Source organism: Columba livia, chromosome 3 (genome assembly GCF_036013475.1).
Source record: "Columba livia isolate bColLiv1 breed racing homer chromosome 3, bColLiv1.pat.W.v2, whole genome shotgun sequence".
NCBI lineage: Eukaryota > Metazoa > Chordata > Aves > Columbiformes > Columbidae > Columba > Columba livia.
In genome coordinates, this window is record NC_088604.1 from 4,508,677 (window position 1) to 4,532,468 (window position 23,792).

The 23,792-nt window shown below is 41.6% G+C and overlaps 1 protein-coding gene across 2 annotated transcripts in view; it reads left to right on the forward strand.

The window, feature by feature from the left end:
* PKHD1 (PKHD1 ciliary IPT domain containing fibrocystin/polyductin) overlaps positions 1-23,792 on the forward strand; it is a 278,356-nt gene that overhangs the window by 53,497 nt on the left and 201,067 nt on the right. For both annotated transcript variants that reach the window (XM_065055657.1, XM_065055656.1), the window contains exons 34-35: positions 5,344-5,548; positions 10,007-10,157. In XM_065055657.1, coding sequence (XP_064911729.1) covers positions 5,344-5,548; positions 10,007-10,157 — 356 coding nt within the window. The remainder of the gene's footprint in view (positions 1-5,343; positions 5,549-10,006; positions 10,158-23,792) is intronic.

Genomic DNA, 23,792 nt, shown 5'->3' on the forward strand with positions numbered 1-23,792 from the left:
ATGTTCACGTGGGAATCCCCAACCGGTCCATCTAGCTTGTGATCAAATCCGTAGGGCAAGGTTCTGCAGGTCGGAAATGTGACTTCCTTCCCATTTAACAGGCGGTTTTGTAAGACACAAGGAGCTACTGGTCTCAGCAGGATACAGCCATAAACCTTGCCCCATGGGGTCATCTTTAGGAGCAGGCATTGAGTGGGGCTGCAGTAAGGTTTTGGTTTTATTATTGAAAAGAGCTGGACACTCTAAGTACTGAGGCACACTCAATCCAGAGCACAAGGAATAGAAATGCAAGCCCAGATACTTTTATGAAGCCTCCTGTTGTTTGCAAGCTGCTGAAAAATCAGTACAGAGCTTAAATCTGATTTTCACACTGAAATTATTAAAATTAATAAAAATGAACTCCCTTCAAGGAAAAACAAAACAAAAAAACCCACTCAAACCAACCCACAAGTCTTTAAAGGTCTGGCAAAGGGGTAACTGGCTTGATCCCAAGAGCTTTCCCCTTCTCTTGTTCTTGCCTTGTTACTTGTGTCGCAGTGTGATGTGATGAGTGTAAATACAGCTGTGGATTCTGTTCAGCTCAGGTTAAATTTACAGAACACATGATTAACCTCTGTGGGACTGAATTGTGCTCTTAAGAAAGATAGGAAGACTGACAAGAAGCTTAAGGCAGTTGAGAAAATAACTGATTTTTCCTATTAGGTGATAGAATAAGTACCATATATAAATTTTGCAGTAAATAGGTACTTGAGATCATATGTTTGACATTGTAGTGAGGGTAAAGAAGGCATCTTTAAAAGGAGGTGAACTGATAAGAAGATCCATCAGAGAAAAAGATGAGTTTCCTGGTTACACCAGAGGACTTGGAATAACAGGTCTGGCTTTAGGGTTTTGATGTAACAGCACTTGGGTTCTTTGTTAGCAAGTCCTGGACTTACTGTCAGCCAGATTACATTGGTAAAAGTGGGTGTTTAGAGAAGAAGATTTAGATTTGAGGCTAGAAATAAATGGAGGCTGGTTCTTTGTATGGGGCAAGAAGAGAGGGGAATGAGCTTTGGTTGCTGTAGTGCAGAAGTACCAAGGTGGTGCACTGAGCTGGGACCAAGGGGGACTGTAGCCAGGAAAATTGGGTGATTTGCATGAATAAATGCAGAAAATATGAAGAGGATGTGTTGTGGCAACTGAAACCTGAGTAGGAGTGAAAGCCTCTGGTGTTTGTTATGGACATCAACTCAAAGGATCCAAACGGTCCCTTCTGTCCTTCAAATCCCAGAATGAAATTAAGAAAGAGGGGGGAAAAAAAAAAGCAGCATATTGATTACACAGCAGGAATATTCTGACAGTGAGATCTATCAGACTGTGGAATAGATGCTGGCAAAGCCACCTCTTGGGACTTCTGAAACTCGGCTGTGCGAAATGAATGTCTCCTAGGGAACAATTCTTTATAGGCAGAGGTTGGACTTGATGACCTTAACAGGTCTTTTTTTTCCTCTCCTTCTCCTTTTTTTTTTTTTTTTTTAATTTAACCTTTGTCTTCTCTCCTAAGCACATGTCAATGTTATGCTCTGTGTTCTGTTTTGTGAGCGGTGAATAACCGGGGATGTGCAGTTTGGCACCAGGACTCCTCGGGCAGATGTTCAATCAGTCTGCAGCTGCCCTTGGAACTCCTGGAGGTTTCAGCCTCATCACATGTCCGGCAGTTGTTATTAAATAGTGGCGCAGAACAAAGCCCTTGTGCTGAGCATCCCAGGGTCCTGGCTTAAGCCAGAGTATCCCTCAAAGACAGGGTTGGGGGCAGTCAGTCCCTAACCCATTACCAACATGCAGAGATTTGGCTGCCGTTGTGTCTGATCTCAAAAAAGAAGCCATAATGGGATGCATGCATTCATCTCAGTGAAGGGATTGTGCTACGTGTGATTAGCAGATTTTATCTTTATAGGGAACATAAAGAAGCTTCATTTTGGGATTTGAATACTAAACAATTACTCAGTGAGAAATATTGGGTCCCAGAATAGACTGTTATTTTAGGTTATACTAAGTGTGCTGCAATCTTGAGTTGATTTTTATTTTTTACTTTTTTTTCTTACTGTTGTGACAGGAGATAATGGCACAAATAATACCAAGGGATATTTGTGTTTAATGGTCAGAGAAAAGGACATGAAAGTCCCAGACTTCCTCTCAAGTAAGCAAAGTATTAAATCCTCTGGGAGCAGGGGCATAGGAGGACCTTAGAGATCTTGAAGGAAGAAAGAAGAAATGGTCTTCTCCTTGAAGAGCAGTATCTCCATCAGATGGACAGGAGCTGTAGCATGTGGAGAAGAGGTCCCTCTCTCTCCTTCCACTTCAGAGACAGCAGTCCTAGGTTTGATTCTGAGGTGTATAAGGGTTTTCTTGGGTTTTGCTTCTGCTGATGTGTTTGTAGCCATGTTATTTAGCTTAGATTTTATAAACTAATACATTAATTTGCCTGGTTTGATTTAAAATTTATTCCAGCAGTTTGCAGCATGCAAGGCCTCCTGTTCCCACAGGTGTGTTAAGGTTGAGGTAAAGGCACTGGAGCATGTTAGAAATGCTCTATTGCCATATAACAATTCCAAAGTATCCAAAAGGTGACAGGCTATTCTGCTGAGCTTTAAGTACTATGCAGGAGGTATCCTCTGGTAACCTACATGAGCCAGGCAAGATCTTTGACAGCAGCAAGGTATCAAGGAAAATATCCACATGCTGAGATTCTGTAGGTCACTTCTAGCATTCATCCTAAAACAGGGTTCAGCTGTTTTTTCACCTAGGAAAACTCTGCCACGTTCTTTTCAAGACCATGAAAGAAAACCACAAAAAAAAAAAAAAATTTGATTAGCTCAGCAACCTGTTGTTTTTTCTCAAACTGTGGAATGTGAATTTAATCTTCCTTTGACCATCCATCTCTGGAACAGGCTTCCTAGAGAAGTGGCTGATGCCCCAAGTCTGTCAGTGTTTAAGAGGAATTTGGACAACACCCTTAATAACATGCTTAAACTTTTCATCAGGCCTGAAGTGGTCAGGCATTTGGACTAGATGATCATGATAGGTCTTTTCCAACTGAAGAAATTCTTCTCTTCTCTCTTCTCTCTTCTCTCTTCTCTCTTCTCTCTTCTCTCTTCTCTCTTCTCTCTTCTCTCTTCTCTCTTCTCTCTTCTCTCTTCTCTTCCCCACTTTTCCCCACTTTTCCCCACTTTTCCCCACTTTTCCCCACTTTTCCCCACTTTTCCCCACTTTTCCCCACTTTTCCCCACTTTTCCCCACTTTTCCCCACTTTTCCCCACTTTTCCCCACTTTTCCCCACTTTTCCCCACTTTTCCCCACTTTTCCCCACTTTTCCCCACTTTTCCCCTTTCCCATCTTTCTCCTCATTATTCATCTAAGGCAGTTGTACATTCTCCATCACCACATCTGAGCTTCTCATAACCTTTCATGTCACCAGTAGAATAGAATAGTAAAGCAAAAGGAGCTGTTACAAAAGAGGAACAAATTCTTCTGTCTACAGGAAAGTTGTGGGTTTGTGGAGGAAGAAGGGGCAGTGCGATAGCTGCTTGGATGTCCTTCATCTTTGCTAGTTTTGAGAAGTTTTCAGACTCTCGCTGGCTGGAAAAAGAGCATACATTCCATCTCTTTTGGAGAAATTCTGGTAATTAATTGGTTCTGCTGCAGGTTGTTGCAAAGGCAATTTCTTTGTAGTATTTAGTCTGCTTGGATGGTATTCATTTTGCAAAACACAGACGTTTAGTACCACTTCAAATACCCTTCAAATGGAAACCTGGTTTCCCAGAAGACATAAGTCTTCTTGTGGGAACTCTAGGACAACTCCAGTAGCTCTAGACATAATTTCTGGACAATAAAAGCAAAATACATGCATGGTTCCATCATTCCTTTAGGCTTTTCTATGACTTCCCTCATATTTATGTGCAGGTCTCTGAAGCAGGGATTGTGTTTGGCTGTGTTTGAATGGATACCAAACAAAATAATTGTCCCTGAATTTGGCACAGGAAAGAAATTAAACATATTGCAAAATGTGTGAAGTAACAATGTGAGTAACTTTTTTCTTACTCTAAATCCAGAGAAGAAAAATACAGAAAAATTGTGAGCTCTCTCTCTGAAGTTCAGAGCAAATGAATTTGCTACGTTTTAATATTAAAAAAACCCAAACCCTTAAACACTGAACTGCTATAAAATTTTCAAAAAATACCCCATGTGAAATAATATTTTTTAGCAACAAGTTCTAAAATTTTAAATATAGGAAATATAGCATTTTCCTGTTTTTACCATTTCAAAAACCATTTTCAGAATTGCTTAGGACCTAAGACATTCATTGACAATGACACTTTCCCAGCAAACAAGATATGTTTTGAACAAACAGGAATTTAAAAAAGCAAACAAAAACCCCTCCTTTCTTAACAAATTCCCATCAATTTCTCTTCTGATATTTGAGGAACATTCTTGGATACTTGAGTGCAGAGTGTAATACTGTCTACACACCTTTCCAGGAGTTCATTACAACTGTCGAATTAGTTCAGGATTAACAAAACTTCTCCAAAAGTCTCTACATGCTTATGGTTTAGGGAGAAACAGTTTTGATCTCTGGTATGGTTTAATGCTTAAAGGATTCACTTATTATTATTTTTTTAAATTTATTTTTAAACGTCAAAACCAAATATTTCAACTGGTCTGAACTTTAGTGACAGTTGACAATTAAATTTCTTTGCATTCTCTGGGTTTAGAATAAGAAAACATAATTTTTGTTCTCATCAGTAGTTCCTTAAACAAACCTCCAAGCAAAACAGCTGCTATGACTACGCTTCCTACTACATCCACAGAGTTAATCTCGGACCAAGTCTCCAGTCACACTCTGGTACAAAGTAAGGAGATCCAAGTTGATACAAGTTTCCCAGAAACCCTCCAAGCTGTGGAAATATTTCAATAAATCTGTTTCTGGATTTCAAAATTGTGATATACCTTAAGTGGTCACAACTCCCTGGTAAGAGATCTGTGCCTTAGACCTGGTCTGTAAACTGTGATCCATCTTCCCCAGAAGAAATGTCCATACTCTTAGTTAACTACATGTGTCACCTCCTCCTGGACAGGGTCATATGATCCCAAAGACCATCCTGGTGCTCAATGTACAAACGAGCCAAAGCAAAAGGGGCTGAAGAGTTGTGTGGAGACCTACTCATCCTCTGAAAGTATGCACCTTGATGGACAAACACATTGGGAACCTGCAATGACAACTGTCAGTTGCTAAAATCTGTTTAATGTCAGTGATGTGTAGGCTGCCTTGGGTTATATTTTTCTCCCCTCTTGTCTTTGCAGCATCTTTGGCCATCCTCTGTGGCCTGACACATTCTTCTGTTGACTGCCGAGAAGAAAGAGCCACCTTCATTGAATGTGATGTCCAAGTCATAGTGGGTTCCTATCGCCAGAGAGGATCTCTATCTTACCTGTATGTCTGTGAGGACAGCCCACCTCATTGGGACATCAACCCACCCCGGAGGCATTTTGCTGGACTCTTCGCCAGGTTAGTTCTGCATCTCTCAAACAGCTGAGTGAGCCCATCCATGAGCGACATCCTCCAGAAGATATTCTAACTTTTGCAGAATTGGTCCCTGCCAGATGATAGACTGAAGGAACTAATTTCTATTTCTTAGGTCAATGCCAACAGAGCAATTCAGCCTTGAGACCACTAGAGAGCTCCGCTGGGTTGTGAAATTCATTCCTTGTGTCTATCAAAGCATCTTTAGTCCCCCCTCCTTCCCTCCCATCTTTTTAGAGTGTTTGAGAGACATCAGAAAATCCATCTTGTAAACAGCCTGCTTTGTTCCTTCTTTGGTTTTAATATTTATCTTCTGATCCGAAGCAACATCTGGCGGATGCCAATGGGGAAAAAGATTAGGCATTATAAAAAACAGAAGTTGTCTTCTGGTTTTTTTTTTTTTTTTCTGTCTTCTCTCCAAGCAGTTTCATGAGCAAAAAGTCACAGAGAAAATCCAGCAGGCTGTGCAATATTTACGCAGCAAGGGTGCTCAGGCACTTACTCAAGGCTCAGCCTTTACAAGTCCAAGGCCAAATTGCTCAGCAATATAAATTGGTACCATTGCCTTTAATAGAACAGTGGGGATTTATACCTGCAGAACATTTACTCCTAGGAGTAAGAGAGGTCTGAATTAATGAATAAACAGTTGAACAGAACTTTCCAAAAGACGTTAAACAAATAAAGAATTAGAATACCCCTGTGATACATTGTGTATGATTTGCTCTACATTGTAAACCTGTTCCTGGTTTGTGCATGATGCTACAGTCCAGGTATTTTAATGGAGTTGCGGAGATTTGGTCCTTGTCCTTGTCTGTTCCTTATGTGTTGTGAGTCACCGAAGGGAGTTTCAGATGCCCAAAGACAGCAAGATAAGAGTTGCACATTTTTATTTAATTTATTTTTTTAAAAAAAAGAAACAAACCAAAGACAAAATGTTACAGCATCCCCCTGTCAATCTGTCATTTCCTCCCCACCAGCTTTTGAGCTCTGGTCAATTTGAGCTGTGTTTCATAAGGAACGGACATCTTCAGAATTATGAAATTCTTTTCAGTTTTGAGAAGATCTGTATCAGACAGAAAGAAATCAGTTTCGTGTTGGGGAAGAGGAAGGCAGAATTCTGCGTTGTTTGCCAGCAACTGGCATGTCCAAAGTCACATTGTGCTTTGGTAATGTCCTATAACACCCTAGGAGACGGGGAGAACCATTTTGTTGAGGGAGATTTGGGATGGGGAGGGGGAATAATCCTGAAATTAAACTAACTTTATCAGTTCTATTGCTCCTTGTTTCAAAACAAGAAAATGCAAAAGCCTTGTCTTGTCTAGCTGAGCTTTACTTTCCTTTTACTCACACCAGTGTAGCCCCAAACCAAGTAAGCTACAAACTTGAAAGGAACAGGGTACCCCAATACCGTTTGTTTGGTTTTGGTTTTGTTTTTTCTTTCCTGTTCCTTGGGTATCAAAACTGTGCTCAGCTCTTTACTGATAAAAATGCATCTGCAATACTTTTTTTTTCTGCTGGCTCGTTTTCTTGGTTTGTGCAGCAATGATTCTGCTGCTGTAGCTGCTCCATCCTGGTCTCAGCAGGGTGAGCAGAGAGGGAGGTGGATGGAAAAGTTGTGCACTCCATTTGCTGACTGCTTCCTTATTGTTTTTCACTGTGTTTTTGTCCAGTTTAACTTTGATTGTCCCAAAGACAGAGTTTATTATCCCTTCAGGTTATCCCATCAGGGAGAGATTTCTGAATCAAATAAAACAACTTTTTCTTACTTGCTATTTTCCCATTCTTCCAACTTCTTCAAGCTCTTTGTTACTGTCATTAACTTTTCTCCCTATTGTGCTCATGCTTGTCTTGTAGTTAGAAATTAAAACTTGGGCTGCTGAGGAATTTTCCAGAGTACTGATGTTCTTTTTTTCTGGTGAATCTATTTCCAAATGGGGTCTTGCTGAAAGGGAGTTAACAGCAAAGAAGATTGATTTAAGATGAGTTTCCTGATCTGAAAGATCAGGGGAGAAGCAGCAGAAGAAAAAATTTAAAGTCATCCAAATTACCTATTTCAGAGATTTTTGAAAATATTTGTTTTTCAAATTTCAGTTCTGCAAAATATTAAGTTTCAAAATATCAATGGAATTTGTAGCAAAGTGTCATAAATTTAAAATGCTCAAACTAAAAAAGAGCTATTTCGGGAATTCCTGAAATAATGCACATTGATTGCTGTAGTTAACAATAGTTACAATAGTTAACAATAGTTACAATAGCAATAATAAAAAGATATGGATTTGAGTTCTGTACAAATGTTCGAGACTTAAGACACTCATCCCAACATGGGGATAAAACTACCAGAAATCATTCTTGGCTTCACTGTACATTAAATGTCTCCTTTTATTTCTTAGTAGGTTTACAGCAGTTTGAATAAACCTTCTCCTAATCTAATCTCTACTATAGTCTATAATTTATGAAAGCATTGATGGCAAATGTATATTCCTTAGAAGAAGTGCAAGTCTTGCCACCAGCAACACTGTTGTCAACATACACTTCTGAATTCCCTTTCACCCCTTCTTTTCTGGCATTTCCTTTAAACGCTGCAATTTGTTAACAGTTTTCCAGCATCAAAGTTTTGGGATGCACCTACGAGAGGACAGGGAAGAATCGCCTCTCTGCCCACAAGCAAAACTTGGTGACTTTTTGTACAATTCTGTGAACAAACACTCAGAGATCCTTGTATTGACTTAAATGCCCGGCAAATTGGGGCCCATGCCCTTCATGTAGCCAAAAACTACTCCCTTCTGCCTTTCTAACAGTTGGTTATTTTAAAGATGCAGCTTTTTCTTGTAGCATTAAAAAGAAGTACTATGCGGTCTTGAGAGATTGCCCCGTCCATTCAATTATTGTACAGGACAAGAGCAGTTCTCAAAGCATTGCTATCAAAAGCAAGAGTAGTTCCCTACGGCTGGCTTTTGATTATTGATACAGGAGAGGGAAAGGTTCATTTAAATATAGAAATAAAAATTCGCTGTTTAAAAGGTTCAGTGACTTACAGAAGGCTTTTTCTTTCTTTTCTTTTTTCTTTTTTCTTTTTTTTTTTTTGTCGTTGCTAATGTGGCTGCTTCCTTTAACACTTTAATCCTGAAAAAGGGCAACAAAACAAATACCCCCTGGATCAGAGCAGCTCTTCGTACATTGAGCTGCCACATAGTTTGAAAACTTCAGGTTCATCAAATCGTCCTGATCACCAAGCTCCTGAGAAAGCTCTGAGTATTGCTTTTCCTATTGGGTTGATTTTGGTAGAATTTTTGCTCTCAATTTTGGCACTGTAGAAAATCCTGTTAGATGGGGCTATCAGGAACCTGAAGACCTCTGAAAAGTCTACTTCTACCCATTTGATCTTCTGTTTTGTGCTCCCTGTGCTTTCTTAGTTATTCAGAAAAGTATAATGTCTGAGATGTGTCGCTGTTGCTGTAAATTATCTCCTTTCCACTCCCCTTCCTGAAGTTGCAGGTGTGTATTTGATGGTGGGGTGGGGAGAGGAGGAAGAAGGAGAAATGGCTGGGGAAGTCATGAGAAGTGACATTGGACTCCCCTGACCTGATTCCTGTAGAAGTAAATTGAGAAGTTTTCCCCTCGTTTTGAGGAATGTTGGATCCTATAGCACCCCACAACGAAATGTTACCAAACTCAGCAGCTGTCAACAGCAAGACCAAGGAAAAAAAAAAATATGTCTTCCCCACCACCTTTTCTATCACATCTTCCCCCTATGCAAGTGGAAGCTTTAGAGCAAATGTCTGTTAGTATAACTTGCACATATATCGAATCTGCTTAGTCTGGGCTGTTAAGTAAGTTTAATTAATTTACTAAGTTAATGTTCCAACGCTAGCAACAAAGCGTCATTGCAATCAGCTGGGTAGCAGGAATTGGAACCCCTAAATGAGCTCATTTTTTCACAGTTGGAATTAGGGACCAGTTAGCCAGTTGTGTGTGTGTTTTTTCCAATTTCTCCACTTGCCCTAGGGGAGTTGCAAGTTATTCATTCCCTGTTGCTAAGTGTGAGTAAGATGGGGAGGGGGGAGACACAAACAAACCCTACTCCATGTAGGAGTCCATCTTTGATCCTAACACTACTGATTCCCTGTTGTCTGCACTTATCTTCCCGACTTGGTCCTTGAATGGCATTTGTTACTATTTGCAATAGTTTGGGGAAGCAGAAAGGCATCACTGAGAGATATTTACTGCATGTATTTTCATCCTGAGTGTGTGCAGATGAAGGGGGGAAAAAAACCCAAATAAACAATAAAAGAATGGAAACAAAATTACAGAAATTTGCAAAGTTTGACAAATGGTGGCCAGGAGTTGCCACAAGCTAATGGCTTGCAATGATTAATAAGAGTAAAAATAATTGCATTTCATTAAGATTGATGACACCCCATTTAACCTCCCTTCTCGTTTCAGCCCTAAAGTGGAAAGAGATGAAGTTCTCATCTATAATAGCTCCTGTAACATTACCATGGAAACTGAGGCAGAGATGGAGTGTGAGGGAGCTAATCAGCCAATTACCGCCAAGATTACTGAGATATGGAAAAACTGGGGCCAGAACACTCAGGTATAATCAAATCTTTTTTACAGACTGATTCAAACAGCTTAAAATTAAATTTGTAATATTGTGTACATTTAAAGGGGACAAAAAAAAAAAAAAAACAAAAAACAACAAACCAAAACAATTTAGGCTGAACAGCAGCAATATATAATATTAAATGCTTTCCAAGTTTGAATAGCAGTTCTAATGCAGTGCAGCTGAATTAATGGTTAACTATGGTTAATCTTGTATTTTATGAGACATAAATGAGTTTTACCTTATTTTCTGGGCAATGTATAGCTTTTTTAACACTCTCTTTTTTAATATACATTCAGAGTCTGTTCTATAAGTGTTATTTTCTGTTACTTGAACAGAAACCCTAGCTATGAGGTAGAGTTTCAGATCTCTGGCAGGGACTTAGCATTCAGCATTTGTGGGTTTTTTTTGCTTTTTGTGTGTGTTTTTTTTTGCTTTTTGTGTGGTTTTTTTTGTTGTTGTTGTTTTTTTTTTTTTGTTTGTTTTTGTTTTTTTGCTTGTTTTTTCTCTCCTCTTCAGTATCTATAGTAAAATAGGAGAGTCTTTCAGTGCTACATGTGGGTATAGCAAGAAGACATACACAGATTTCATTACAAAAAGCTATGACTCAGAATCAACATCATCGTAAGGCTCTCTACCTAAAAATGTTCATCGCAAACCTTAAACATCCTTTTAGAGCCCTTGTGGTGTTGCAGAGTTTTTGGGAGTGCTGAGCTGAATACTGGGTTGTGCCACCTGTAAGAAGAAATTCAGAGGCGCTGAATATTTGGTGAACGTCAAATACCCCTTTGTCACCATCTTTTCCTAAACAAGCAGTTCCTGCGAAGTGGTGGAGACCTACCACATACAGGGAAGAGTTACACATTCAATGTGATAAAAAACATATGCTGTTTTTTATTTAGTAAATCAAATTATCGTTCTTAGTATAGTTGAAACTTAAGAAAGTGAAGTTCGTTCGCTTGTCATTGGTGTTAAAGCTACCATGGTAATTTTAAACTCTGCCATCTGCAATGACATTTCCTTTACTCCACCACCCCACCCCAGAAGTAGTTGTAGTGTAATTCTGGTGTGTTTCTAGCATCAGATTCTACACCTTTTAATAAGAGTCTCTGAATATTTACCCTGCACTTCTACTTTATGTGTGTGCTACTATTGCAGCTGCGTATCCCAAAATACAGTTGATTTTCTTCATTCTGTTAATGGTGTCCTTGGCCTGTGAAGGAATGCCACGTGTAGGCTTTTACCTATCAGTGTCCATTTGATAGTCAGCCTTGTTAGTGATGCTGTGAGAAATGTGCCCAGAAAACAAAGCTAAAAACAAGTTATAGTTGGCAAGTGCAGGAGGCCAGCAAAGGGAAATGCTCGGTGTGTAGTAGATCAAATGATAACTACTCCTTCCATTCGTATTTTCCTTCCCAAACATGATGAGGGCATCTCTCCCACCCTACAGCCCAAGCTGCGGCTTAGATGACCTATTACCTGCTGTTGGCCACAATGTGAGCAGCTTGGCTGTGTCTCAGGTCCTGTAGTCTCAGTAATGAGATGATGACAGGTTGTCTTTTGACTCAAGTAGGAGCAAGAATAGGAAGAAGTAGTAAGGTTTATGTCTGTCATGTTTTTTTTCTGCTCAGAGTGGGGAAAATCAAGGAAGTCCTAAGTGTCCTGAATGAATGAATTCCTCCAGGGAGAGCAGGATGAAACCAGCAGTGTTTTTAGATCTGGGATTTGCTGCTGTTTAATGATCCCAGTGGGCATTTGGAAGCATTTTATCCCTCTTCCCAAAACTGACATGGGTGAGCAGAGGTGGATGGGTGGGGAGTTCAGATAAATGGTTTCAATTTTGGTCCCTTTTTCGCTGACAGCATCCTGTTAAGATTTATGACCTGGTGCAGCATATGCATGTTTCACTGTAAAGGTTTAAATCATGTCATGTGAACTGGCCTTACCTTTCCAGTAGAAATAATAGTCCCCAGGTTCAGTGAAATGCAGTGAAATGCATTAATAGTGCCACGTGTCTTAGGATAATGGTGCTATTAACAGGCAGCACAACTTGGTGTACAAGTAATGGGGTTACATCTCTTTATAATAACATCTGGTGCTTCCAGTGCACCCTCATGCTAGCATCTCAAAGCACTTCATAAAAAATTGGGCTCATATGTAGCTGTTCTCAGCATGGTGTTTTGTTTTCTGCTTACTCTTCTGCCAGCTGAATGATGCCCACAGGTTGATAACTCACCAGTGTCTTAGCACAGCTGGGCTTTGTGGGAGGGTTGAAGTAGAGATGATTAGATGACGATGGAGCAAGATTAGTTTCAGGATGGCATTGGAAGTAAAAGGAGGTGTTGCAGAAAGGTTGGCAGAGGCTTGTCAAGAGTATGGAATGAATGGGCATTGGTAAGAAGAAAGAACCTTGGTTCAGAGTAGGAGGTGAATAACGTTCCCCCCTCAAACCAACCAACCAACCAACAAAACAAAAATAACCCAAAAATCCACCCTAAAAGTTGGTTCTAGGAACTTGAGTGTAAAGAATACAAGCTTCAAAGAGAAGTAAACATTAGTCTTTATGAGACATCTAGTAGGACCTATCCATAATTCTTAAAATAATAAGCAAGAGATTAATGTGATTAGTTGGGATTTGGTAGGTTAGAAATGAGGCTAACATAGACTGCAAATGCGACAAGGTTTTGCAGCAACCTCCTGGTAGGAGAATACTGGGCTGAAGGCTCCAGAGATGCCTGGGAAGGGGCATTGTGGGTTTATGGGAGAGACTGGGTGACACAATACCCCCTGGTAGCAGAAAACCAAACTCCAGTGACATGGTGATCTCTTCCAGATCTGTGTTTCTATGATGCTTTTAGCAGCCCAGTTACCAATAGCTCACAGACAATGAAGAGGAATCTGTGCATAAGAGACACGTTCATCAGCTCGATCTACTTGCTTTCACCAGCAGGAGACTTGCACTGGAAATAGTCAATTTTTCTCTTGCCTGACATTGCAGAACAGCATCTAGACAGTGAATTCACCCTGGATCTTTGTGTCAGCTTTATTAAGAATTACATTAAATAGCTATTGTAACTCATCTAGGAATTGGGCCTTAGCTGTGCTAGTTGGGTTTTGAATAACAACATGTTGCCAGACCCATTCCTCCATTTCTCTGCTCACATTCAAAATGTATTTTATACATTTCCATGGTCTTCTCTCACCATCTGTTTGAATTGTAAGTGCATGTGTAAAGCAGGGACAGCAAAATTATGTGATGAGATGAACAAACAACAGAAGCACACAGTGAGTTAATGAGGTGGTTTTCCTTTGAACTTCTTTTATTCTCTTAGATGTACAAAAACTCCAGGTACTAGAAGATCGTTGTACCTTGATACTCACAGGGACATTTTTTCCTCCCATTTCTTTAACTCTTTTTATCTCCTGATAAAAACATGTGAAGATCGATGTTAATGAGAATTAAGATCTTAACTGTGGACACCTTAATTTTCATATGACCTGCACAAGGATAGCTAACCTTAATTCCGCAGAGAAAATAGGTCTTTTTACCTCTGATTTCAACATAACTTTGCTTGAAAAGTGGGCTGTAGCTTTCATAAAAAATCAGAAAGTTTTGGTTGTTTTTAAATGTTGGCTGTCCTATTCATGTTGTGCGTGCTGCTCCCTTGAGTCAGTCGCTTGAATTTATGGTCCAAGTTGAACCCCTTTGAAAACTTTTGGGCAGAAACCTCAGCCAGGGCAAACAGCTGTATTTTCTGGGAGGTGATGCAATATCCATCACTTAAGTTTTGTCCTTTCAAATCTGGTCTCAGAGATGCTGCTTGTGTGGTTACAATCTGAGCTGGGCTCAGCTCTGAATATAGATGACCACCACAATTTTGGGGAGTTCAAGATGCTGACCGGGATGTCTGTGAGTTACATGGCAGACTTCATGAAATCTGAGTTCATCAACTTGGCTTTTTCCTGGGGTCTGGTCTGATCACCCCCAGAGGATAGCTTCTACGTATTTCTTCAGAAACTGATTTAAGCCCTTACTTTAACTTGTGTTTGAAGTATTTTACCCCATATGATTTAATTAAGTCACACAAAGTAAGCAGCAGGTGTCTGGCCCACTGTTGCATTCAACATCATTAGTGCTTGTAACCTGCTCCATTATTATCTATGGAAGAGTTGCAGAATTATTTTTATATTGGTATATAGTGCAATTTAGCCTACCAAAAGGAGAGGGGAGGGAAAAAAAGGGAAAAAAACATCCAGCACTGATTGTATATCCCATAGGACTTAATTAGTTCACAGTTTCATGATACACTGGATAATGGGAAGATATGAATTAAATAGTAAAAGGGAAAAGAAAAGTTCTAATGCTCGCTCAGTACCTGTCCATTTCCACCTTGGCTGCATAATGAGATGTCAGCTACTGTGACACTGATGAGACATGGAAAACACACTGATAACACACGTAAAGGATGCTCATGGGAAGATTCGACCAGGCTCGGATGTCTGTGAACCCATTATGCTTAGTGAGCCTTCAGATTATTATTCCGGATCACTGGACCAGACCTAATCATCATGCGTAATATAATGTTTGTCAGAGGGCAGATGCCACGTATATTAAGTCAGTCGTAGGGAAGCTGAACTGGTATACTAGTGAATTCTCTGCAACCCAGCCCTCAAGGGGTCTCTATTAAGAAACAGGAGGCTAATAAAAAATAACTTGCTAGATAAAAATGCCATCCTAGATCATGGCTCTGCCTGGTTCTGCTGTGCTGCTTTTAGTTTGTTTTTAAACAGGGCATTAGGGGAAGGGCTTGAGGTTTAAGAAGTTGCTTGGAGTATTGAGGATCTGTTAATTCTTACCGAGGTGATTGATACCAAGATAACTGCTTTGTGCTCTTCTGAGTAAAAAAAAAGTCTGTGTCTGAGTTACACACAGTCACCCAGGAAACCCTTGCTGTTCAGCTACCACTGAATGTAATCAGGACTAGCTCTGCAAATCCATTGGATTCCTCTGCAGATCTTAAAATCACTACTTTTTTTTTTTCCTTCCCTTATTTTCCCCATTTAATATCTCTCTGGATGCTGCAGTATTTGGAAGCGAGGAAGGAGATGAGATCATTTAGCCCATTGGAGATATTTGTTACTTTATATAGGTGACAAATCCTAGGTAGCTTTCTAGAGGGAATAAAAGGCTCTCTGGAAGCACAGAGCACTCTGGACGTAAAGGGCTGTTACTTTATTTTTCACAGCCATACTGATGTCGAATCTCTTGACCATGTTGTCCACCTATGAGGGTTACAGGTGATGGGAGATGACTCTCCCTTGCAGGGACAGCAGGTTCTTGGTGCTCCATGTGGTAGATGTGTGATGCTCCTTTACTCATTATAGTGCCATTCTCACATTGTGTGGGTGTTTGATGGGTGTATTTTTGAGAGTGAAGTGCTCATAGTTGGTTACCCTTGCCTGTAGACATCTGTGGTCAGATGGTGGTCAGATATTTTAATAAGTATCTTCTATTTGTTTGTTTGTTTGTTTTTAAAAAAATCCAGTAACTTCAATAAAGCACCAGTGTCTAAGGGTGAAGGTGGGGTATTGTCTTTCAGACTTCTTTCCCTTTGCTTTCTGAGCTTGGTACAGTCCTGGAACACTATCATTCCTACACTCCGTCCCTTTGGTGTCCTTTGGATATCTACCTCCACCTGCCCTCCTACGACACTGTCTGTATTTTTATTTCCTGGAGCAGCAAAAGCTGCAAAGGACAAACAATCCTCTCTCTGCTTTCTACAGTGTTCCCCTTTCCTGTAATACCTGTGAGGAAAACCACTACAGCAATTTGAGACCAGGTAAGCAGGGTATGGGTGAAATGTGCTGACTGTGAGGTTGGACATATTTCGTCCTCACCCCCTTTACCTTGGCACAGAAAACTTTACAGGGCAAGAGACAAGGCAGATTCCAGCTTGATATGTAGTTTTCTCGTAGCTCCTCTCCTCTCTTCTTGAGGAAGAATTATAATAAAAAGTGAAACTTGGTTCCTGTTTATCCCTTTAGATACTGTAAAACCCCAGATCCCTTTATTTGGAAAAAGTCATCACATCTGGCAGAGGCTGTGGAATATTTCCTTTGACTACAGTTTATTAGGGAGCATCCTGATAGCACCTGACATTATGGTGTCTTGGGTTTTGAGTAGGGCTTCAGCAGTGCAAAGAGCTCAAAATAACCATGTTACACAGGACAGGATGGCTGGATTAGGACTAGATTAAATGATTCTAAAATATTGCGTATAGTTTTAACAAATACACACTTTTAACAGCCCAGCAAGCCCACCCTTCCATATCCATGTTCCCTATTTCTTAACCTACCATCTTGACCACAGTGTGATTTTCAGAAGGGGGTGGGGAACACAACGAAGCCAACCAAGATTTTGAAGCCTGACAGAAAGGAAGCGGAGGAGTCCGTAATAATCTAATAAAAATAAAAGCACAAAGCCAGTCTTTGGTGTGTGGATGCTATCAGAGCAGAGAGAGGTACCATCTGCAAGGTTGTTAAGATGTAGAGAACCAAGATGGCCTCCCCAGTAACCACAGGCAATGTGAAGAGATAAATGGTTGACCCGAGCCTGTGTCAGGCTACGATTGATGCCACTATCAGCCCTAGTGCCTTTGCAATGATTTTTTAAAAAATCTCTGATAGAGTGTGTTATCTAGTTACTGGCATGAGGGCAATGGCCTAGAGGCAAAGAGGAGGAGGGGGAGGAAGAAGGAGAGGAGGAGAGAGAGAAAGAAAAAAAAGGTCATTCCAGGAGGACAATCTCTGCTGGACTAAATGAGAAAAATAAGGGCCTTGCTCTGAAAGGGGGAGGTAAATAAATAAATAATAATAAAAAGTGGCTGCTAGGTGTGTGAGAAAAGGATGAGCAAAATTGCTTCTCTTTCTCTGTTTTTTTTTTTTTTTTTCTTTTCCTTTTTCTTTTGTTTAATGGGATCAGCCTTGGGCTGCAACGGGAAATTTAGGAGATGTGCTTGTGCTGTGCTTTTTTTCCTCTTACTTTAACTTTTTTCCAGCTTGATTTGAGGTTTAACTCTTTCCTCTCTTACTGTCAGATCAAAAAATCAAGGGCTGAACTATAGCTTTTCTTTTTTTCCCCCCATTTTGAACAGCTCTTGTTTTTTTATAATTATTTTGCGATCACATCAGCTTTCTAGTGTGTCTCGGGAGATTGCTTCCTAAAATGTACGTACCTTTTCAGGGAGCCCTCTTCTTCCCATCACTCACCCTGCTGCATTAAAAGCTTGTTGGAAGTTTCCTTCAGGATGGGAATCTGTTATGCTTTTATCCCCATGATGGGATGCTGCTAGGTGCTGGGTGGGATGCTATTACCCCCAGGGTGGGATGCCTGTCCCCTGTAACTTACAACACATCAGAGCCTTTCCACTTGCATTTAAACACATTTGTGTGAAATCAGAACTGAGCACAGATCAATTTAATAAGATCTGCTTTCTTTCCCCCTCTCCATTTATTCCTGCTCCCCGCCCTTAAGAGAAACCCAAATTCAGAGGCTTCTCCAGGGAACAGAAAGCAAATCTTTCCATTCCCTCACAAAGAGAAGGCTTGAATTAAGGTCAAGAGGGTGCAGGGAAGAGTTTCCTGGGGGACTCTGGGCACATTTTCTCTCTACTCACTCCCAGGCTCTTGCAGACTCTTGCTGCCACTTTCCTATTTAATTATGACAGGGACTCTAATTGACTCCTTTGGCATTTAGGCAGTTTTGGAAGGGAAAGGGTTCTCTGCAGTTGGAAGCATGGCTCTGGTTCTCTCTCTGTGGGACTCTGTCAATTTGGGGGAAGGAGATGGGGGTGTTCGATGGCTGGGTTCATGCTGGGGTGCATGGCATTGGGCTCTGGGTGAAGTCAGAGGGAAGATTTCTCTGTCTCCCCATCTTAAATCCAATAGGAAAAAGGGCTTAGCTCCTTGAAGACACACACAGGCCAGACTTGTTCTGTGTTGGAGCATAGCTTAACATACAAAAGCATCTTTGCCCATCCTTAGGTGTGGTAGGTTCCGAAGATGCTTTCAGGCAGCTCCTTGCATTACTAAGATAGAACTCTGCGTCACCTTCCTGATTCCAAACAGAGAAGTACTGTGGACTTGATGCTCCATGCAGGGGTTTTCTGTGGGGCAGAAGCATTGGCTGACATACAACCACTTCCCAAATATTTCTGGGGCCTGGTTCAGCACCTAGCAAGGGCTGGGCATGTTGCTTGCCCTTCTTAGAAAGCTGAGAGATTTTGGTAACGTAGACTTGATCAGAATGGGCCCATTGGAGGAGCCCTTTGTGTGGCTGAATCACAGATGGAGACACTATCTTCACGTTGTTCAGCTACCACCAAAAGCATGTGTCCAAGACCGAGAACCATTTGACCATATTTGACCATAACATTGGACACAGACCCAGGTCTGAAGCACTGAAATACTAGGTCTCGGTGCGGAGTGTGTTTGCCTTGAGACTTGAGGAATAATCAGGGTAGTTTTATTTTTACATTTTCTTAGTATTTGATTTTAGACACCAAAACCTACATTGAGGTCCCAAGTGACTCACAAATTCCCAGTTATGAACTCAATTGAATCCACACTCTTGATGCCCCGCTTCCCTCACCCAAATCAAAATTTATTTTATTTGATCTTACAAAATGCTGAGCCTACATATGAGTGTTGGTATGTGTCAGGTGTCGTGGAGGCTTCATATTAGTGCAATTCGCTCCACATTATTGGTGGTTTATTCACAGGTATCTATGTAGGAGAAAAACTTGCTGCATATATACAAAGCCATTGGGTTCTCTGGGACATTCAGTCATTTGGATAAGCACAGACAGGATATGGGCCAATAACTCAGGTGGGCAGTTATGAGCCACGAGTTGCAGAGGAGGAGGTTCTCCTTCATGTTTTCTTCTAGGCTGTAGACTGTATCTGAACGCACTGTAATGCCTTTGTCATTTAGGGAATTTGGTGTGGTGTCGGTGCTGGATTACACCATTTCTAGAGGGATGTAGCTCTAAAGTGCTGAGTTTGGTACCCAGCCAGGCCCTGAGCTGTGAGTAGAATCAGGTTTCCCATTCAATTCACAAGAAATGGTAAGAAGCCTTGGACAGACCACCTGTGTGGGGGACAGAGTTGTGTTTTTCTTCCTTGAGAAAAAAAGTGGGTAAATCCTTGGGACAGCAAAACCATGAAAAGTTTAGTCCATTAGTAAGCTACTGATAGTCATGGACAGTTGATTGTCTTATATCATGATTTCTTCTGTATGCAGAATTTCAGAAGTACAGTAAGGGTGAATAGTGTGTGTTATTTTCTTTATTTGTTTTTTAAAGTTCGATTTTTTCCTGGTTTTGTTGCTGTTGGTGTTCTTACAGGGTTCTTCATAGACTAAACAGTGTGAAGCAGGTGTACAGCTAGAGAACAAATGAATTGCCATACTACTTCAGTGCAGAGAGTGTTTATTAAAAACTTGAAAAAAACTATTGTTGCAACAGCAGGAAAGCCCAGCATGTTCGGGCTCTGTGCCACAACTACTTTACTAGAGCCCTCCTTCTGTCTTTAAGGAAAGGGTTAATTTTATGTGATTTACAGTAAAAACAAGGTCTTTTCACGATAAGTCTGTAATAACTGGGTGATAGACTGACTTGCTAAAGGCTGGGTACCTTCACCTGACTGGTGGCTTCATAAGTGGATGCCCCTCATTTCCAATCTGTCCTTCTGAATAGCTGCAGAGCAAAGCACTTTATTGAGTGATCGTAAGGCTACCTCAGAAAGACTAGTAGATAATCACAATGGTGATGGGGAGGAGGGAAGTGGACCAAGAGCTCTGTGGTCCCCATGAAGAAAAGCAGACATCCCAGGGCAGAGAAGCATCATGTGAAGTGGACGTTATAAACACTTTCCTGTGAATGCTGCGTCTTCTCCATAAAGTGGCAGTTTAGCCTGTCTATGGCTTTAACAAAATATTGCCAGTTAACTTCATGGGTGGTGCAGGGCTGGGAGCTGTTAGCTCATATTCAGTTAAATTTCAAGTGTCAGAGCTCATTAGCAGTGATTTTAGCCAAAGACAGTTTGCGAGGAGCTCAGTAAATTTGACTTCCTCAAATAAAATTGAGGAAAGAGATTGCAGTTTTGCTTATTGGTTTGTTTTCCTGCTTCACACATCTTCTTTGGGTCTGTGATGCTGATCAAGAGTCAGGCTCTGCTTCACCCACTTAAAGATTATGGTTCTCCCCTTTTCACACATATTCTCTCTTTCACTTTCTACTTCTCATTTCTTTTCCTTCATTTCCTCCTGCCTTAGCCTGTGTTTGCTGAGTGGAAGATGCAGTTTTTGCTTTCATCACTGTCAAGTTCTTCCCTGAGCTCATCAGCAACCCAATGTGGGCATGCACAGCAAGTCAGTGTGACTTTAGATGTTCAACCAAACTCTGCAAAGCTTGGTGGAGAGGTATGAAAAAACCCTATAGAATAGTTTGGGTGGGAAGCAAACTTCCCAGCACCCCTATTGCCACCCCTGCCATGAGCAGGGACATCTTCACCAGCTCAGGTTGCTCAGAGCCCCGTCCAGCCTGGCCTGGGATGTCTCCAGGGATGGTTCATCCACCACCTCTCTGGCCAACCTGGGACAGGCTCTCACCACCGTCAGTGTAAAAAATTTCTTCCTCATGTCCAGCCTGAATCTTTTAGTTTAAAACCATCACCCCTTGTCCTATTGCAACAGGCCCTGCTCAAAACTCTGTACTCATCTTTCTTATCAGTCCCTTTTAAGTACGGAAAAGCCACAATAAGATCTCCCCGGCACTTCTCTTCTCCAGCTGAACACCCCAACTCTCTCAGCCTGTCCTTCCAGCAGAGCTGTTCCAGAATCAGATCATTTCTGGGGCTCCTCTGGCCCCTCTCCAGCAGGTCCATGTGTGTCCTGTGCTGAGGACCCAGAGCTGGACCAGCACTGCAGGGGGTCTCACCAGAGCGGAGCAGAGGGGCAGAATCACCTCCCAAACCTGCTGCCCACGCTCCTTGTGATGCAGTCCAAGATACAATTGGCCTCTGGGCTGCAAGCGCACGTTGCCATATTAATTGTATCCTGTATTAATCATAGGGATGACTCACCTAAGATCTGTCTGTCTGGTTTGCTGTTCCTAGGACTTAGCTCCTTGTTGTCTTGAACCCTTTTGTGTCAAATGAATCTGTGCATAAGAAGTTTCTGGGCAGTTGGTGGTGTTCTGCAATACCTTTTGGGGAGCCCTGCTGGGGTCAGCACAGGAGTCTGTCAGGGAATGGAACCACCTGAGCCACAAAGTGGTGTCAAAGCTGAGAAAGCTCAGGCAGCTCTGCAGAAACAGATTCTTCATGCAGGAAGGACTGCAGTCAGTGATTACCACCATTGCCCCAAACCACTGTTCATTTTTAGTCCTGGGAGAGGCGCTTACTGAATTACCAGGTACCTAAGGGATTTGAGGGCAGATACCATGGGGTAAAAGTTTTGGATGAGTTTCTCCAGGTGGTGATAGATAGCAGCAGATAAGACGTTTTAGGTTTGGACCGAGGCACTTGGATCTCCCATACGTACATCCTCATTTGGGTATGTACCTTGGTATGGTGCCTCTCTCTCCCTGAAATCAAATCTGCCTTTAGAAAATGTTACTAGGCACCCATCTGCACCCTTAAGCACTAGAATGCATTCAGATATCGGGGTAAGGATTCAGATATTGGGGTAACGACACGCCAGCAAGTCTCCTTGGGAAAAGGATCTTGGATCTAATGTCCTGTCATACAATTAATAGACAGATAAATGTGTGTGTGGGAAGGCAGATAGTGAAAGACGCAGAGTGTACATAATTTCAGGGGATCTGAATTCCCAACAAAGATGAGCTGTTAGAGCCCTGCACGACAGAGGGATAGCTTTATAGCTCAAACAGCAGCAATTTGTGCCGCTAGCTCAAAGGCCTCTCAGTTCAGAGGGCAGCGTGTTGGTTGGGGAGCTCTCTCTCACGCTAGTCTCTCATCTTGTTGTCCGATTAAAGTGAAGTTTTGGGCTAAAATCTCTTGAAATGACAAGAGTAGTTACTGTCCCACAGTGTGTGATGCTGCTCCTTGGCGGAGGCTTAGCTGTTCATGGGTTAACGGTTCCGTGAGAAGTGTATTTAATTAACTTCAGCTGCCTTCTGGCTCATGTTGTGGTGCTGTCTGCACCCCTGCTGAAATGGCCTATCGTGTGCCACTGTGAGCTCCGACTACTGAAAAAAATAGAGGTGGAAGCACTGTTCCATTGACAATCAGTTCTAATGTTAGCTATATTAAAATAAATGTGTTAAAGTGGACATATCTGCCGTAGACATGTCCTCATTTGGAAGGCGTCTTGTATCAGGAAGGTTGTGCAGCTCCTTGCACAGTAGGATTTGAAGATTTATCTGGATTTATTGCAATTAAAGAGGAGTTTGTGCTTTTATAAACACCGCTTAATGCTCAGATTCCCATTAGGACATGGCAAATTCAGCTCAAAGTGACAGTGCAAAGGGAGCTTTAGCTAAGGTGTGACATCTTAGCCATCGTAACCCAGTGTTACCCTATTGCTTATGTGACCTTTTCCGTAAGAGTCCCATCTTCACCTTTTTACCTTTCTGGCAGATAAGTGTTTTCGATGATGACAATAAAGATACTGCAAAGCACTTTTATTCTTGGTTGCCCCATCTGGGCTGTGTGTTTGATCCGAATGGCCGGTGTTCCAGTCAGATTGCACTATCAGATGGAGCTGGCTCTATTTCCTGCATTATTCTTCCTGGCTGTACCACATTATGCAATTATGTTTGCATTTAAACCTGAGCACTTACCTGTAATGATGCTGTAGTTCAGTACATGATACATTACAGCAGTAGATAATGCATACAGATAGGCTAAGAAAGCATGTTGTTGATGTGCTAAAACTAAACAGGACATTGCATTTGAAAGTGGACTCTGAAAGCTCGCAGATTAGGCTGAGCCATTTAAAAAGCTTGCATTACTGAAATAACAGCTGTGCAGGGTGGAACCCTCCCTGTGCTGGGCAGGTATAGGATTGAAAGGGCAGCTCAGGCTTCAGTCTCCATCACAGAGCTCTGGAAAGAGCACTGCTGGGTGCTGCCATTCACTTAGAATCATAGAACAGTTTGGGTTGGAAGGGACCTTCAAACCCATCCAGTGCCACCCCTGCCGTGAGCAGGGACATCTTCACCAGCTCAGGTTGCTCAGAGCCCCGTCCAGCCTGGCCTGGGATGTCTCCAGGGACAGGGCATCCACCACCTCTCTGGCCAACCTGGGACAGGCTCTCACCACGCTAATTTTATAAACTTTCTTCATTATATTTAGTCAAAATCCACCCTCTTTCAGTTTAAAATCCTTATCCCTTCTATCACTACAAGCCTTTGTAAAAAGTCCCTCTCCAGCTTCCTTATAGGCCCATTTTAAGTACAGAAAGGCCACAATAAGGTTTCCCTGGAGCTTCTCTTCTCCAGCTGAACACCCAACTCTCTCAGCCTGTCCTCCCAGCAGAGCTGTTCCAGACTCAGATCATTTCTGTGGCTCCTCTGGCCCCTCTCCAGCAGGTCCATGTGTGTC